Raw genomic sequence first — 20,579 nt, forward strand, 5'->3', positions numbered from 1 at the left:
TACTGCCTCACAAACTTCCCCCACACTCACAGCTGGCTCTTCCTCACTCCTACAAGATGTTATTCCTCCTTGCCCTATACACGAAATCACAGTTTCCCTATCTTCATCAACATTCAACAATTCCTCAAAATATTCCCTCCATCTTCCCAATACCACTAACTCTCCATTTAATAACTCTCCTCTCCTATTTTTAACTGACAAATCCATTTGTTCTCTAGGCTTTCTTAACTTGTTAATCTCACTCCAAAACTTTTTCTTATTTTCAACAAAATTTGTTGATAACATCTCACCCACTCTCTCATTTGCTCCCTTTTCACTACTCTCTTAACTTCTCTCTTTTTCTCCATATACTCTTCTCTCCTTGCATCACTTCTACTTTGTAAAAACTTCTCATATGCTAACTTTTTCTCCCTTACTACTCTCTTTACATCATCATTCCACCAATCGCTCCTCTTCCCTCCCGCACCCACTTTCCTGTAGCCACAAACTTCTGCTGAACACTCTAACACTACATTTTTAAACCTACCCTATACCTCTTCGACCCCATTGCCTATGCTCTCATTAGCCCATCTATCCTCCAATAGTTGTTTATATCTTACCCTAACTGCCTCCTCTTATGGTTTATAAACCTTCACCTTTCTCTTACATGATGCTTCTATTCTCCTTGTATCCCATCTACCTTTTACTCACAGTGTAGCTACAACTAAAAAGTGATCTGATGCATCTGTGGCCCCTCTATAAACATGTACATCCTGAAGTCTACTCAACAGTCTTTTATCTACCAATACATAATCCAACAAACTACTGTCATTTCGCCCTACATCATATCTTGTATACTTATTTATCCTCTTTTTCTTAAAATATGTATTACCTATAACTAAACCCTTTTCTATACAAAGTTCAATCAAAGGGCTCCCATTATCATTTACACCTGGCACCCGAAACTTACATAAGAACATAAGAAAGGAGGAACACTGCAGCAGGCCTGTTGGCCCATACTAGGCAGGTCCTTTACAATTCATCCCACTAACAAAACATTTGCCCAACCCAATTTTCAATGCTACCCAAGAAATAAGCTCTGATGTGCAAGTCCCACTCAAATCCAACCCCTCCCACTCATGTACTTATCCAACCTAAATTTGAAACTACCCAAAGTCTTAGCCTCAATAACCCAACTAGGTAGACTGTTCCACTCATCAACTACACTATTTCCAAACCAATACTTTCCTATGTCCTTTCTAATTCTAAACTTATCTAATTTAAATCCACTACTGCGGGTTCTTTCTTGGAGAGACATCCTCAAGACCTACCACACCATCCCTAAAAGTTTCTCCTACTTTAGCATTCAGGTCCCCTACCACAATTACTCTCTCACTTGGTTCAAAGGTTCCTATACATTCACTTAACATCTCCCATGGTCTCTCTCTCTCTCCTCTACATTCCTCTCTTCTCCAGGTGCATAAACGCTTATTATGACCCACTTTCGCATCCAAACTTTAATTTAATCCCCATAATCCTTGAATTTACACATTCATATTCTCTTTTCTCCTTCCATAACTGATCCGTCAGTATTATTGCTACCCGTTCCATAGCTCTAACTCTCTCAGATACTCCACATTTAATCCTATTTATTTCTCCCCACCGAAACTCTCCTAACCCCTTCAGCTTTGTTTCGCTTAGGGCCAGGAGATCCAACTTCTTTTCATTCATAACATCAGCAATTATCTGTTTCTTGTCATCCGCACTACATCCACGCACATTCAAGCATCCCAGTTTTATAAAGTTTTTCTTCTTCTCTTTTTTAGTAAATATTTACAGGCATTTTAGTCGCCTCATACGACACCCATGGCATTTGGAGGAAAGATTCTTTTCCTCTTCCCCATGGACAATAGAAGAAATAAAGAAGAACAAGAGCTATTTAGAAAAAGGAGATAAAAAAGAAGCCTAGATGTATGTATATATAAGTGTATGTGCGTGTCTGTGAAGTGTGACCTAACTGTAAGTAGGAGTAGCAAGATACCTCTGTTATCTAGCGTGTTTATGAGTCAGAAAAAGACACCAGTAATCCTACCACCATGTAAAACAGTTACAGGTTTCTGTTTGACAGTCATCTGGCAAGACGGTAGTACTTCCTTGGGTGGTTGCTGTCCACCAACCTACTACCTACATATATATATATATATATATATATATATATATATATATATATATATATATATATATATATATATATATATATATATATATATATATACATATATATATATATATATATATATATATATATATATATATATATATATATATATATATATATATATATATATATATATATATATATATATATATATATTGGTAATAAGTAATACATATTTTATGAAAAAGAGGATAAATAAATATACAAGGTATGATGTAGCACGTAATGAAAGTAGTTTATTAGATTATGTATTGGTGGATAAAAGGTTGATGGGTAGGCTCCAGGATGTACATATTTATAGAGGGGCAACTGATATATCGGATCATTATTTAGTTGTAGCTACAGTTAGAGTAAGAGGTAGAATGGAAAAGAGGAAGGTGGCAACAGCAAGTAAGAGGGAGGTGAAAGTGTATAAACTAAGGGAGGAGGAAGTTCGGGCGAGATATAAGCGACTATTGGCAGAAAGGTGGGCTAGTGCAAAGATGAGTAGTGGGGGGGGGGGGTTGAAGAGGGTTGGAATAGTTTTAAAAATGCAGTATTAGAATATGGGGCAGAAGTTTGTGGTTATAGGAGGGTGGGGGCAGGAGGAAAGAGGAGTGATTGGTGGAATGATGAAGTAAAGGGTGTGATAAAAGAGAAAAAGGTAGCTTATGAGAGGTTTTTACAAAGCAGAAGCGTTATAAGAAGAGCAGAGTACATGGAGAGTAAAAGAAAGGTAAAGAGAGTGGAGAGAGTGCAGAAGGAGAGCAGATGATAGAGTGAGAGAGGCACTGTCAAGAAATTTTAATAAAAATAAAAAAAATTTTTGGAGTGAGTTAAACAAGTTAAGAAAGCCTAGGGAAAGTAGGGGAGAGGGAGGTATTAGGTAGATGGTGAGAATATTTTGAGGAACTTTTAAATGTTAAAGAAGAAAGGGAGGCAGTAATTTCATGCACTGGTCAGGGAGGCATACCATCTTTTAGGAGTGAAGAAGAGCAGAATGTAAGTGTGGGGAAGGTACCTGAGGCATTACGTAGAATGAAAGGGGGTAAAGCAGTTGGAACTGATGGGATCATGACAGAAATGTTAAAAGCAGGGGGGATATAGTGATGGAGTGGTTGGTACTATTGTTTAATAAATGTATGAAAGAGGGGAAGGTACCTAGGGATTGGCGGAGAGCATGTATAGTCCCTTTATGTAAAGGGAAAGGGGACAAAAGAGACTGTAAAAATTATAGAGGAATAAGTTTCCTGAGTATACCAGGAAAAGTGTACGGTAGAGTTATTATTGAAAGAATTAGAGGTAAGACAGAATGTAGGATTGCGGATGAGCAAGGAGGTTTCAGAGTGGGTAGGGATGTGTAGATCAAGTGTTCACATTGAAGCATATATGTGAACAGTATTTAGATAAAGGTAGGGAAGTTTTTATTGCATTTATGGATTTAGAAAAGGCATATGATAGAGTGGATAGAGGAGCAATGTGGAAGATGTTGCAAGTATATGGAATAGGTGGTAAGTTATTAAATGCTGTAAAGAGTTTTTATGAGGATAGTGAGGCTCAGGTTAGGGTGTGTAGAAGAGAGGGAGACTACTTCCCGGTAAAAGTAGGTCTTAGACAGAGATGTGTAATGTCACCATGGTTGTTTAATATATTTATAGATGGGGTTGTAAAGGAAGTAAATGCTAGGGTGTTCGGGAGAGGGGTGGGATTAAATTATGGGGAATCAAATTCAAAATGGGAATTGACACAGTTACTTTTTGCTGATGATACTGTGCTGATGGGAGATTCTAAAGAAAAATTGCAAAGGCTAGTGGATGAGTTTGGGAATGTGTGTAAAGGTAGAAAGTTGAAAGTGAACATAGAAAAGAGTAAGGTGATGAGGGTATCAAATGATTTAGATAAAGAAAAATTGGATATCAAATTGGGGAGGAGGAGTATGGAAGAAGTGAATGTTTTCAGATACTTGGGAGTTGACGTGTCGGCGGATGGATTTATGAAGGATGAGGTTAATCATAGAATTGATGAGTGAAAAAAGGTGAGTGGTGCGTTGAGGTATATGTGGAGTCAAAAACGTTATCTATGGAGGCAAAGAAGGGAATGTATGAAAGTATAGTAGTACCAACACTCTTATATGAGTGCGAAGCTTGGGTGGTAAATGCAGCAGCGAGGAGACGGTTGGAGGCAATGGAGATGTCCTGTTTAAGGGCAATGTGTGGTGTAAATATTATGCAGAAAATTCGGAGTGTGGAAATTTGGAAAAGGTGTGGAGTTAATAAAAGCAGAAGAGAGGTTGTTGAGGTGGTTTGGTCATTTAGAGAGAATGGATCAAAGTAGAACGACATGGAAAGCATATAAATCTATAGGGGAAGGAAGGCGGGGTAGGGGTCGTCCTCGAAAGGGTTAAGGAGAAGGGGTAAAGGAGGTTTTGTGGGCAAGGGGCTTGGACTTCCAGCAAGCGTCCATGAGCGTGTTAGATAGGAGTGAATGGAGATGAATGGCACTTGGGACCTAACGATCTGTTGGAGTGTGAGCAGGGTAATATTTAAGAACATAAGAACATAAGAACGAAGGAACACTGCAGAAGGCCTACTGGCCCATGCGAGGCAGGTCCAAGTCCCTACCGGCTTAAGCCAATGCACCCAACCTAGTCAGGTCAGGTCACATTGACTTAAGGGAGGAACACGGCAACCGACCTGTTAGCACAAGCTATCAGGTCCAACTCACACCCACCCACATCTACTCATGTATTTATCCAACCTATTTTTAAAGCTACACAACGTTCTGGCCTCTATAACGGTACTTGGGAGTTTGTTCCACTCATCCACAACTCTATTACCAAACCAGTACTTTCCTATATCCCTCCTGAATCTGAATTTTTCCAACTTAAAACCATTGCTGCGAGTCCTGTCTAGGCTAGATATTTTCAGCACACTATTTACATCCCCTTTATTTATTCCTGTCTTCCACTTATAAACCTCAATCATATCCCCCCTAATTCTACGTCTTTCTAGAGAGTGCAGTTTCAGGGCCCTTAGTCTATCCTCATAGGGAAGGTTTCTGATACATGGGATCATCTTTGTCATCCTCCTTTGTACATTTTCCAGAGAATTTATATCCATTCTGTAATACGGTGACCAAAACTGTGCAGCATAATCTAAATGAGGCCTAACCAAGGATGTATAGAGTTGAAGAACAACCTGAGGACTCCTATTATTTATGCTTCTTGATATGAAGCCAAGGATTCTATTAGCTTTATTGCGAACACTTATGCACTGTTGTCTTGGTTTCAGATTACTGCTAACCAGAACTCCTAAATCTTTTTCGCAATCCGTAATATTAAGATCTACATTATTTAGTTTATATGTGGCATGGTTATTGTCCTGTCCAACATTTAGAACTTTGCATTTGTCTATATTAAACTGCATCTGCCACTTCTCCGACCACTGCATCAGTCTATTCAAATCTTCCTGGAGTGCTCGAATGTCCTCGTCAGAATGAATTCGACGGCCTATTTTGGTGTCATCGGCAAACTTGCCGATGTCGCTCTTTATGCCCTCATCTATGTCGTTTATGTAGATTGTGAACAGCAGGGGGCCCAACACTGACCCCTGTGGAACACCGCTCGTGACGCTTCCCCACTCTGATTTCTCCCCATTTATGCAAACTCTCTGCTGCCTATTTGTCAACCATGCCTCTATCCAGGAAAAAATTTCTCCTCCTATTCCATGTGCTTTAATTTTCCTCAATAGTCTCTGATGTGGGACCCTGTCAAAAGCCTTACTGAAGTCCATATACACAATATCATATTCATTACCATGATCTACCTCCTCAAATACCTTAGTGAAAAAAGTTAATAAATTCGTAAGGCAGGAACGCCCCTTTGTAAAACCATGCTGAGATTCGTTGATTAATTTATGCTTTTCAAGGTGGCTACGAACTGCCTCGGCAATTATTGATTCCATAAATTTTCCCACTATGGAGGTTAGGCTTATTGGTCTATAGTTCGAAGCTAAGGACCTGTCACCTGTTTTGAAAATAGGTATCACATTTGCCATTTTCCACTTATCTGGCACCATGCCAGTTTGTAGTGATATGTTGAAAAGATTAGCCAAAGGTGTGCTAAGCTCCTCTTTACATTCCTTTAGAACCCTTGCATACAGTTCATCAGGGCCTGGGGATTTGTTAGGTTTTAATTTATCTATTTGCCTAAGGACCATGTCACTTGTGACCCTAATAGTGCACAGTTTATTATCGTCCTGTTCTACATAATTTATCATTACTGGAATATCGCTGGTATCCTCCTGTGTAAAAACTGAGAGGAAGTATGTGTTAAAAATTCTACACATTTCCTTATCACTGTCAGTGAGCTGACCCGAGGAACTTTTGAGTGGGCCTATCTTGTCCCTGATCTTACTTCTGTATACCTGAAAGAATCCTTTTGGGTTAGTCTTCGATTCTCTTGCAACTTTAACCTCATAATCTCTATTTGCTTTTCTAATTCCCTTTTTTATTTCTCTCTTTAACTGAATATACCGATTTCTTAATTGCCCCTCTCCTCTTTTGATTTGCCTATATATGCCTCTCTTTTGACCAATCAGATATTTTAATCTATTGTTCATCCATTTAGGATCATTTTTGTTTGATCTGATTTCCCTATTTGGAACATAATTTGACTGAGCAGCTAGAACTATGCCCTGGAAAGCATCATATCGGCAACCATCACCACCTACCTGACCCCTAGTCAGGTCATTCCAGTTCAGCCCACCTAAGTAATTTTTCAGTCCTATGAAATCAGCCAAGCGAAAGTCAGGGACGGAGACTTGATTGCCATTATTAGGGGAATTCCATGATATGTTAAAACTGAGTGATTTGTGATCACTCTCCCCAAGCTCATCATTAACCTCAAGATTATTAATTAGTGTTTCCCTACTGGCAAGAACCAAGTCAAGGAGGTTATTTCCCCTAGTTGGCTCTGTCACAAACTGTTTTAAAAAACAATCCTGGATCGTATCAAGAAAGTCACCCGACTCTAAATTTCCTGTCAAATTGCTCCAGTCAATCTGTCTATAGTTGAAATCTCCCATTAGCACAACATTTTCGTATGTAGATGCCTTACGAATTTCGTCCCATAGAAGTTTACTGCACTCCCTATCAAGATTTGGGGCCCTGTAAATCACACCCAAAATTAGTTTTTCTCGGCCCTCGAGAAGCTGTAACCAAACAGATTCAGTGGCTGACGCTTCTAATTTAATATCTTGTCTAACACAACAATTTAAATTGTCTCTGACATACATCGCTACTCCACCACCTTTCCTGTTGACCCTGTCAGTGTGGAATAATTTATAGCCTTGTATGTGACATTCAGAGGGCATCTCTCTATCTTTCAGATTGAGCCAGGTCTCTGTTATAGCAATAATATCTATGTTTCCTGCACTTGCAATTAATCTTAGCTCATCTATCTTATTTCTAACACTCCTGCTATTAGTATAGTAAACCTTAAGGGAGCTAGTCCCTTGCTGCCCTCTGCTGTCCCCCTTTGTTTGCTGACCTGTTCTATTGTCTTTATTTATAACTTCATGCTGAATGCCTTTTATACATTTACTGTTTCCAACCCTAGTGTTGCAACCTGCTTGTGAAGGGATTCACGGAAACCGGTTATTTTCATGTAGTCGGACCCCTGAACCCCTTCATAGATGTTACTTTGCTCACACTCCAACAGCACGTCAAGTATTAAAAACCATTTGTCTCCATTCACTCCTATCAAACACGCTCACGCATGCCTGCTGGAAGTCCAAGCCCCTCGCACACAAAAGCTCCTTTACCCCCTCCCTCCAACCTTTCCTAGGCCGACCCCTACCCCGCCTTCCTTCCACTACAGACTGATACACTCTTGAAGTTATTCTGTTTCGCTCCATTCTCTCCACATGTTCGAACCACCTCAACAACCCTTCCTAAGCCCTCTGGACAACAGTTTTGGTAATCCCGCACCTCCTCCTAACTTCCAAACTACGAATTCTCTGCATTATATTCACACCACACATTGCTCTCAGACATGACATCTCCACTGCCTCCAGCCTTCTCGCTGCAACATTCATCACCCATGCTTCACACCCATATAAGAGCGTTGGTAAAACTATACTCTCATACATTCCCCTCTTTGCCTCCAAGGACAAAGTTCTTTGTCTCCACAGACTCCTAAGCGCACCACTCACCCTTTTCCCCTCATCAATTCTATGATTAACCTCATCTTTCATAGACCCATCCGCTGACACGTCCACTCCCAAATATCTGAATACACTCACCTCCTCCATACTCTCTCCCTCCAATCAGATATCCAATCTTTCATCACCTAATCTTTTTGTTATCCTCATAACCAACTTCTCTTCAGAATCTCCCAAGAGCACAGTGTCATCAGCAAAGAGCAACTGAGACAACTCCCACTTTATGTGTGATTCTTTATCTTTTAACTCCACGCCTCTTGCCAAGACCCTCGCATTTACTTCTCTTACAACCCCGACATATATATATATATATATATATATATATATATATATATATATATATATATATATATATATATATATATATATATATATATATATATATATATGTGATTTCGTGTATAGGGCAAGGAGGAATAACATCTTGTAGGAGTGAGGAAGAGCCAGTTGTGAGTGTGGGGGAAGTTCGTGAGGCAGTATGTAAAATGAAAGGGGGTAAGGCAGCAGGGATTAATGGGATAAAGATAGAAATGTTAAAAGCAGGTGGGGATATAGTTTTGGAGTGGTTGGTGCAATTATTTAATAAATGTATGGAAGAGGGTAAGGTACCTAGGGATTGGCAGAGAGCATGCATAGTTCCTTTGTATAAAGGCAAAGGGGATAAAAGAGAGTGCAAAAATTATAGGGGGATAAGTCTGTTGAGTGTACCTGGTAAAGTGTATGGTAGAGTTATAATTGAAAGAATTAAGAGTAAGACGGAGAATAGGATAGCAGATGAACAAGGAGGCTTTAGGAAAGGTAGGGGGTGTGTGGACCAGGTGTTTACAGTGAAACATATAAGTGAACAGTATTTAGATAAGGCTAAAGAGGTCTTTGTGGCATTTATGGATTTGGAAAAGGCGTATGACAGGGTGGATAGGGGGGCAATGTGGCAGATGTTGCAAGTGTATGGTGTAGGAGGTAGGTTACTGAATGCAGTGAAGAGTTTTTACGAGGATAGTGAGGCTCAAGTTAGAGTATGTAGGAAAGAGGGAAATTTTTTCCCAGTAAAAGTAGGCCTTAGACAAGGATGTGTGATGTCACCGTGGTTGTTTAATATATTTATAGATGGGGTTGTAAGAGAAGTAAATGCGAGGGTCTTGGCAAGAGGCGTGGAGTTAAAAGATAAAGAATCACACACAAAGTGGGAGTTGTCACAGCTGCTCTTTGCTGATGACACTGTGCTCTTGGGAGATTCTGAAGAGAAGTTGCAGAGATTGGTGGATGAATTTGGTAGGGTGTGCAAAAGAAGAAAATTAAAGGTGAATACAGGAAAGAGTAAGGTTATGAGGATAACAAAAAGATTAGGTGATGAAAGATTGAATATCAGATTGGAGGGAGAGAGTATGGAGGAGGTGAACGTATTCAGATATTTGGGAGTGGACGTGTCAGCGGATGGGTCTATGAAAGATGAGGTGAATCATAGAATTGATGAGGGAAAAAGAGTGAGTGGTGCACTTAGGAGTCTGTGGAGACAAAGAACTTTGTCCTTGGAGGCAAAGAGGGGAATGTATTAGAGTATAGTTTTACCAACGCTCTTATATGGGTGTGAAGCGTGGGTGATGAATGTTGCAGCTAGGAGAAGGCTGGAGGCAGTGGAGATGTCATGTCTGAGGGCAATGTGTGGTGTGAATATAATGCAGAGAATTCGTAGTTTGGAAGTTAGGAGGAGGTGCGGGATTACCAAAACTGTTGTCCAGAGGGCTGAGGAAGGGTTGTTGAGGTGGTTCGGACATGTAGAGAGAATGGAGCGAAACAGAATGACGTCAAGAGTGTATCAGTCTGTAGTGGAAGGAAGGCGGGGTAGGGGTCGGCCTAGGAAGGGTTGGAGGGAGGGGGTAAAGGAAGTTTTGTGTGCGAGGGGCTTGGACTTCCAGCAGGCATGCGTGAGCGTGTTTGATAGGAGTGAATGGAGACAAATGGTTTTTAATACTTGACGTGCTGTTGGAGTGTGAGCAAAGTAACATTTATGAGGGGATTCAGGGAAACCGGCAGGCCGGACTTGAGTCCTGGAGATGGGAAGTACAGTGCCTGCACTCTGAAGGAGGGGTGTTAATGTTGCAGTTTAAAAACTGTAGTGTAAAGCACCCTTCTGGCAAGACAGTGATGGAGTGAATGGTGGTGAAAGTTTTTCTTTTTCGGGCCACCCTGCCTTGGTGGGAATCGGCCGGTGTGATAATAAAAAAAAAAATATATATATATATATATATATATACATATACATATATATATACAGATATATATATATATATACATATACATATATATATACATATACATATATATTTCAACAAGTCGGTCGTCTCCAAGCCCCTCGCCCACAAAACCTCCTTTATCCCCTCTTTCCAACCCTTTCGAGGACGACCCCTACCCCTCTTTCCTTCCCCTATAGATTTATATGCTTTCCATGTCATTCTACTTTGATCCATTCTCTCTAAATGACCAAACCACCTCAACAACCTCTCTTCTGCATCTGACTAATGCTTTTATTAACTCCACACCTTCTCCTAATTTCCACACTCCGAATTTTCTGCATAATATTTACACCACACATTGCCCTTAGACAGGACATCTCCACTGCCTCCAACCGTCTCCTCGCTGCTGCATTTACCACCCAAGCTTCACATCCATATAAGAGTGTTGGTACTACTATACTTTCATACATTCCCTTCCTTGCCTCTATAGATAACGTTTTTTGACTCCACATATACCTCAATGCACCACTCACCTTTTTTCCCTCATCAATTCTATGATTAACCTCATCCTTCATAAATCCATCCGCCGACACGTCAACTCCCAAGTATCTGAAAACATTCACTTCTTCCATACTCCTCCTCCCCAATTTGATATCCATTTTTTCTTTATCTAAATCATTTGATACCCTCATCACCTTACTCTTTTCTATGTTCACTTTCAACTTTCTACCTTTATACACATTCTCAAACTCATCCACTAACCTTTGCAATTTTTCTTTAGAATCTCCCATAAGCACAGTATCATCAGCAAAAAGTAACTGTGTCAATTCCCATTTTGAATTTGATTCCCCATAATTTAATCCCACCCCTCTCCCGAACACCCTAGCATTTACTTCCTTTACAACCCCATCTATAAATATATTAAACAACCATGGTGACATTACACATCCCTGTCTAAGACCTACTTTTACCGGGAAGTATTCTCCCTCTCTTCTACACACCCTAACCTGAGCCTCACTATCCTCATAAAAGCTCTTTACAGCATTTAGTAACTTACCACCTATTCCATAAACTAGCAACATCTGCCACATTGCTCCTCTATCCACTCTATCATATGCCTTTTCTAAATCCATAAATACAATAAAAACTTCCCTACCTTTATATAAATACTGTTCACATATATGCTTCAATGCAAACACTTGATCTACACATCCCCTACCCACTCTGAAGCCTCCTTGCTCATCCGCAATTCTACATTCTGTCTTACCTCTAATTCTTTCAATTATAACTCTACCGTATACTTTTCCTGGTATACTCAGTAAACTTATTCCTCTATAATTTTTACAATCTCTTTTGTCCCCTTTCCCTTTATATAAAGGGACTATACATGCTCTCCGCCAATCCCTAGGTATCTTCCCCTCTTTCATACATTTATTAAACAAAAGTACCAACCACTCCAACACTATATCCCCCCCTGCTTTTAACATTTCTGTCATGATCCCATCAGTTCCAGCTGCTTTACCCCCTTTCATTCTACGTAATGCCTCACGTACCTCCACCACACTTACATTCTGCTCTTCTTCACTCCTAAAAGATGGTATACCTCCCTGGCCAGTGCATGAAATTACTGCCTCCCTTTCTCCCTCAACATTTAAAAGTTCCTCAAAATATTCTCGCCATCTACCTAATACCTCCCTCTCCCCTACTTTCCCTAGGCTTTCTTAACTTGTTTAACTCACTCCAAATTTTTTTCTTATTTTCATTAAAATTTCTTGACAGTGCCTCTCCCACTCTATCATCTGCTCTCCTTTTGCACTCTCTCCACTCTCTTTACCTTTCTTTTACTCTCCATATACTCTGCTCTTCTTATAACACTTCTGCTTTGTAAAAACCTCTCGTAAGCTACCTTTTTCTCTTTTATCACACCCTTTACTTCATCATTCCACCAATCACTCCTCTTTCCTCCTGCCCCCACCCTCCTATAACCACAAACTTCTGCCCCACATTCTATTACTGCATTTTTAAAACTATTCCAACCCTCTTCAACCCCCCCACTACTCATCTTTGCACTAGCCCACCTTACTGCCAATAGTCGCTTATATCTCGCCCGAACTTCCTCCTCCCTTAGTTTATACACTTTCACCTCCCTCTTACTTGTTGTTGCCACCTTCCTCTTTTCCCATCTACCTCTTACTCTAACTGTAGCTACAACTAAATAATGATCTGACATATCAGTTGCCCCTCTATAAACATGTACATCCTGGAGCCTACCCATCAACCTTTTATCCACCAATACATAATCTAACAAACTACTTTCATTACTTTCATTTCATTACCTTGTATACTTATTTATCCTCTTTTCATAAAATATGTATTGCTTATTACCAAATTTCTTTCTACACATAGCTCAATTAAAGGCTCCCCATTTACATTTACCCCTGGCACCCCAAATTTACCTACTACTCCCTCCATAACATTTTTACCCACTTTAGCATTGAAATCCCCAACCACCATTACTCTCACACTTGATTCAAAACTCCCCACGCACTCACTCAACATTTCCCAGAATGTCTCTCTCTCCTCTACACTTCTTTCTTCTCCAGGTGCATACACGCTTACTATAACCCACTTTTCACATTCAATCTTTATTTTACTCCACATAATCCTTGAATTTATGTATTTGTAGTCCCTCTTTTCCTGCCATAGCTTATCCTTCAACATTATTGCTACTCCTTCTTTAGCTCTAAATCTATTTGAAGCCCCAGACCTAATCCCACTTATTCCTTTCCACTGAAACTCTCCCACCCCCTTCAGCTTTGTTTCACTTAAAGCCAGGACATCCAGCTTCTTCTCATTCATAACATCCACAATCATCTCTTTCTTATCATTTGCACAACATCCACGCACATTCAGACTTCCCACTTTGACAATTTTCTTCTTCTTATTCTTTTTAGTAATCTTTACATGAAAAGGGGTTACTAGCCCATTGTTCCCGGCATTTTAGTTGACTTTTACAACACGCATGGCTTACGGAGGAAAGATTCTTATTCCACTTCCCCATGGATATAAAAGGAAAAGTAATAAGACCAAGAACTATTAAGATAAAATCAAAGAAAACTCAGATGAGTGTGTATAAATAAACGTGTACATGTATGTGTAGTGTGACCTAAGTGTAAGTAGAAGTAGCAAGACATGCCTGTAATCTTGCATATTTATGAGACAGACAAAAGACACCAGCAATCCTACCATCATGTAAAACAATTACAGGCTTTCGTTTTACACTCACTTGGCAGGACGGTAGTACCTCCCTGGGTGGTTGCTGTCTACCAACCTACTACCTTATATATATATATATATATATATATATATATATATATATATATATATATATATATATATATATATATATATATATATATATATATATATATGTATATATATATATATATATATATATATATATATATATATATATATATATATATATATATATATATATATATATATATATATATATATATATATATATATATATATATATATATGTTGTGCCGAATATGTAAAACTGGTCAATTAGCAAGAACTCATTTAAAATTAAGTCCTTTCTAAAATTTTATCTTATACGTTTAAATATATATTTTTTTCATTAATGTTGATGTAAAAATTATAATTTTGCACCAAAAGGAACTTGGAAAACTTACCTAACCTTATTATAACAAGCGCAATTTATTTTAGCCTAACCCAACTAAATATATTTTAGATTTGTTTACAATAATTTAATACTAAACAAATACAGTGAAATATATTTTTTTCGTTAGGTTCAGTATGATTTTTGGCGAAATTATTGCATACACAAATTTTCACTTGTCCAATATGGCAAGATGAGCGTTGCTATTTAAGCCAAGATCGCAAGTTCTGCCTATTCGGCACGACATCTATATAATTATATATAATATATATTATATATATATATATATATATATATATATATATATATATGCAAGGAATTCGCGAGAGCATGCGAAATATACACAAACACTGATCTCTGGCTGACGGAGACTCGAACCTACGAACCTTAGGACAAAGTACGCAGTGCTTTACCAATCTACCCACACTGGACAATACCTTGGCGTGTAGCATGCGCTACACGTTTGATCCAAGGAAGCCAGCTTATTGGGAGAAGGATTACAGCTTTTCATCTCATCCCCTGCATGCATCAGCCTTATATATATATATATATATATATATATATATATATATATATATATATATATATATATATATATATATATATATATATATATATATATATATATATATATATACTTTTACAGTACTCGAAGTTCTTTCCTCTTAACTATTCACCTTACACAAAGTACACTGCATTAATTTTATTGTGCTTAGGAAGTTTTAATTATAAGTCATTGATGTTTTCCACGTCAGAAATAATCTTATTGAATAATAATATATTTGTACGTCTTCCACAGGCTGATATATACCAGCCATTACCACTACTTATATTTGGTGTGTTGTCACTAGTCTCTGGTTGTCTTACTGTCTTCCTGCCAGAGACTGTTGGCTGTGAATTACCACAAACTCTACAAGAAAGTGAAGCTTTTGGCAGGTGAGAGAGATGTTATATTTCATATTCTGGCTTACGAGAACTAGGTTTTGAGATTACTGAATAAGTAAAGATATGTTTTTAATCCATATTACCGGCAAAAGGAAGTGATGCAAGAAATTTTGAAGATTTATGAAATAGCTAATGCTCTAATATACCAAAAATACTTAATTGACAATTCCTTTAAAACTGTGAAAATTCGAAGAATAATTTGTTGTTTCTCCTTTACCATGAAAACCATCTTGATATACCTTCTCCACTTGACAACTTTACAATCCAAGTTGCATTTTAAATTCCTATTAAAATAAAAAAAAAATTGATTGAGAATTATACAAAAAAAAAATTCACATGGTTGTGTCCATATGATTCCTTGTTGGAAATGCAACAAAGTTTATTACGATCAAACTGGAAAAAAAGCATTGAACTAAGAATACAACAACATAAACATACATTAGAACAGGACAAGAATCTAATGTTTTATGAATTCTTTTTGAAATATTTAAACCAGACAATTGATTTTCAAGCTACCAAGAAAGTTGTAACAAGCAGGTCCATTGTTGAGAAAAATGTATCTGAACCAAGTTTCCTTAAAAAAAAAAACAGTAATTATTTTAATATGAATATTAGTTCTGGGTTTTGGAAATTACATTACTTAATAATTGATATAATTCTGAGAAATTTAAGCCATGCGTGATATGATACATATAATTTTCACTATATTTATATAATAACCCTAACACCATCAAACTGGATCATGTGTGAGGATGTATGTGAGCTGATATCTCAGCGTTAAAAGATTTTTTTCCTTTTTATAATTTTTACATTTCCTTGATGATGTGGGAAATCATGAAAGCCCATGTATGTACAGTACTTTAATCACATCCGATGCTTTGCATATATATATATATATATATATATATATATATATATATATATATATATATATATATATATATATATATATATATATATATATATATATATATATACACATATATATACCACCTATATATAATGGGGACCCTCATCCTCAGAGAAGACAATAAACGTACCTCAGATATATATATATATATATATATATATATATATATATATATATATATATATATATATATATATATATATATATATATATATATATATATATATATATATATATATATATATATATATATATATATATATATATATATATATATATATATATATATATATATATATATATATATATATATATATATATATATATATGCAAAACAACCACTCTGAAAGGATAGAGAAATTCCAAGCGCTTTCGTGACTACTCACATTATATATGATATATATACGAAAGCGCTTGGAATTTCTCTATTCTTTCAGAGTGGTTGTTTTGCATATTTTGAAATCACCTGTTCACTGTGATCTTATTGCATATATATATATATATATATATATATATATATATATATATATATATATATATATATATATATATATATATATATATATATATATATATATATATATATATATATATATATATATATATATATATAGATGGCGAGAATATTTTGAGGAACTTTTAAATGTCGACGAAGAAAGGGAGGCGGTAATGTCATGCACTGGCCAGGGAGGTATACCATCTTTTAGGAGTGAAGAAGAGCAGAATGTGATTGTGGGGGAGGTAGTGAGGCATTACGTAGAATGAAAGGGGGTAAAGCAGCTGGAACTGACGGGATCATGACAGAAATGTTAAAAGCAGGGGGGGACATAGTGTTGGAGTGATTAGTGTTATTGTTTAATAAATGTATGAAAGAGGGGAAGGTACCTAGGGACTGCCGGAGAGCGTGTATGCTCCCTTTATATAAAGGGAAGGGGGATAAAAGATTGAACATTAAAATGGTATAAAATACCGACAGGTTGTTAGGTAAGACACATATGCAACAGTTAGGTATCTTTATTACGAAACGTTTCGCCTACACAGTAGGCTTCTTCAGTCGAGTACAGAAAAGTTGATAGAAGCAGAAGATACTTGAAGACGATGTAATCAGTCCATCACCCTTAAAGTTTTGAGGTGGTCAGTCCCTCAGTCTGGAGAAGAGCATTGTTCCATAGTATGATAAAAGATATTGTAGGATAAAAGATATTGTAAAAATTATAGACGAAGAAGTTTATCGAGTATACCAGGAAAAGTGTACGGTAGGGTTATTATTGAAAGAACTAGAGGTAAGACAGAATGTAGGATTATGGATGAGCAAGGAGGTTTCACAGTGGGTAGGGGATGTGTAGATCAAGAGTTTACATTGAAGGATATATGTGAACAGTATTTAGATAAAAGTAGGGAAGTTTTTATTGCATTTATGGATTTAGGAAAGGTATATGATAGAGTGGATAGAGGATCAAAGTGGCAGATGTTGCAAGTATATGGAATAGGTGGTAAGTTATTAAATGCTGTAAAGAGTTTTTATGAGGATAGTGAGGCTCAGGTTAGGGTGTGTAGAAGAGAGGGAGAATACTTCCCGGTAAAAGTAGGTCTTAGACAGGGATGTGTAATGTCACCATTGTTGTTTAATATATTTATAGATGGGGTTGTAAAAGAAGTAAATGCTAGGGTGTTCGGGAGAGGGGTGGGATTATATTATGGGAAATTAAATACAAAATGGGTAGTGACACAGTTACTTTTTGCTGATGATACTGTGCTTATGGGAGATTCTAAAGAAAAATTGCAAAGGTTTTTGGACGAATTTGGGAGTGTGTTTAAAGGTAGAAAGTTGAAAGTAAACATAGAAAAGAGTAAGGTGATGAGGGTATCAAATTATTTAGATAAAGAAAAATTGGTTATCAAATTGGGAAGGAGGAGTATGGAAGAAGTGAATATTTTCAGATATTTGGGAGTTGACGTGTCAGTGGATGGATTTATGAAGGATGAGGTTAATCATAGAATTGATGAAAAAAAAGGTGAGTGGTGCATTGAGGTATATGTGGAGGCAAATACTGTTATCTATGCAGGCAAAGAAGTATAGTAGTACCAACACTCTTATAAGATCACAGTAAACAGGTGATTTCAAAATATGCAAAACAACCACTCTGAAAGAATAGAGAAATTCCAAGCGCTTTCGTGACTACTCACATTATCAAGGAACTATGATAGTGAAGCATCCAAGGAAGCTATATAAGGGGTCGGCCAGCACCTCACTATCAGATCCCACAACGGTTAAACACGTGACGCGCGGCGAGCCAACTTGGATAGGTCCTTTGCAAAACTCACCCCCAAGCTATTTATTTGTCCAGTGTATTATTAAATTCTACCCAAATTCTATTAATTATAAATGGATCTAATTTATATAAACCAAAGGAAATATTCATATTATTGTCAAAACTGCTTTTTATGAAACAAGATTCAATTATATTCCTGTCGACCATGGACTTGCTTGATACTACTTTCTCAACTTTTTGAAAATCAATTGGATGGTTAAAATCTCTTACATGAATAAATAGAGCATTGGAATCTTGTCCAATTCTAATGCTATATTTATGTTGTTTTAATCTTAGTTCGAGATTTTTACCAGATTGACCGTAATAAACTTTATCGCAAATTTTACAAGGAATCTTATAGACACATCCATCAGCATTTTGGGGAGAATTCTTAATCAAAAGTTTTTTTACTGTATCAAGATTTTTGAATACAACTTTAATATTAAAGGTCTTAAGAAGAGAAGGCATATCAACCAAGTTTTCATGGTAAGGGAGAACCAACATATTTTTAGTTGAATAAGGCTGGTTGCCCTTTTTTGGATTATTAAAAGTGTTCCTAGCAACTTTAAAAGATTTATCAATTACATTTCTTGGGTATTTTAAATCATTACCTATTTCATAAATTTTGGATATTTCCTCATCTATGAACTCAGGACTACAAATTCGTAAAGCTCTCAAAAACATTGATGAGAAAACAGACAGTTTGACTCTATCTTGATGCGAGGAATAATAGTGGACACAGGAACAGTTATTTGTAGGTTTTCTGTAAATTTTAAATTTGAATTCATTATTACCCTTAATAATTAAAACATCTAGAAAAGGCAATGAGTTATTTTCTTCAAACTCAACAGTAAAGTTGAGTTTGAAGTTTGAGTTTGAAGAAAATAACTCATTGCCTTTTCTAGATGTTTTAATTATTAAGGGTAATAATGAATTCAAATTTAAAATTTACAGAAAACCTACAAATAACTGTTCCTATGTCCACTATTATTCCTCGCATCAAGATAGAGTCAAACTGTCTGTTTTCTCATCAATGTTTTTGAGAGCTTTACGAATTTGTAGTCCTGAGTTCATAGATGAGGAAATATCCAAAATTTATGAAATAGGTAATGATTTAAAATACCCAAGAAATGTAATTGATAAATCTTTTAAAGTTGCTAGGAACACCTTTTATAATCCAAAAAAGGGCAACCAGCCTTATTCAACTAAAAATATGTTGGTTCTCCCTTACCATGAAAACTTGGTTGATATGCCTTCTCTTCTTAAGACCTTTAATATTAAAGTTGTATTCAAAAATCTTGATACAGTAAAAAAACTTTTGATTAAGAATTCTCCCCAAAATGCTGATGGATGTGTCTATAAGATTCCTTGTAAAATTTGCGATAAAGTTTATTACGGTCAAACTGGTAAAAATCTCGAACTAAGATTAAAACAACATAAATATAGCATTAGAATTGGACAAGATTCCAATGCTCTATTTATTCATGTAAGAGATTTTAACCATCCAATTGATTTTCAAAAAGTTGAGAAAGTAGTATCAAGCAAGTCCATGGTCGACAGGAATATAATTGAATCTTGTTTCATAAAAAGCAGTTTTGACAACAATATGAATATTTCCTTTGGTTTATATAAATTAGATCCATTTATAATTAATAGAATTTGGGTAGAATTTAATAATACACTGGACAAATAAATAGCTTGGGGGTGAGTTTTGCAAAGGACCTATCCAAGTTGGCTCGCCGCGCGTCACGTGTTTAACCGTTGTGGGATCTGATAGTGAGGTGCTGGCCGACCCCTTATATAGCTTCCTTGGATGCTTCACTATCATAGTTCCTTGATAATGTGAGTAGTCACGAAAGCGCTTGGAATTTCTCTATTCTTTCAGAGTGGTTGTTTTGCATATATATATATATATATATATATATATATATATATATATATATATATATATATATATATATATATATATATATATATATATATATATATATATATATATATATATATATATATATATAATATATATATATATATATATATATATATATATATATATATATATATATATATATATATATATATATATATATATA

At 36.4% G+C, this 20,579-nt stretch overlaps 1 protein-coding gene across 1 annotated transcript in view; it reads left to right on the plus strand.

The window, feature by feature from the left end:
- Positions 1 to 20,579, plus strand: part of LOC128696904 (organic cation transporter protein-like) — a 135,239-nt gene that overhangs the window by 105,352 nt on the left and 9,308 nt on the right. Inside the window, exon 10 of the mRNA XM_070096000.1 lies at positions 15,119 to 15,255. Coding sequence (XP_069952101.1) covers positions 15,119 to 15,255 — 137 coding nt within the window. The remainder of the gene's footprint in view (positions 1 to 15,118; positions 15,256 to 20,579) is intronic.

Source organism: Cherax quadricarinatus, chromosome 52, assembly GCF_038502225.1.
Source record: "Cherax quadricarinatus isolate ZL_2023a chromosome 52, ASM3850222v1, whole genome shotgun sequence".
Lineage (NCBI taxonomy): Eukaryota > Metazoa > Arthropoda > Malacostraca > Decapoda > Parastacidae > Cherax > Cherax quadricarinatus.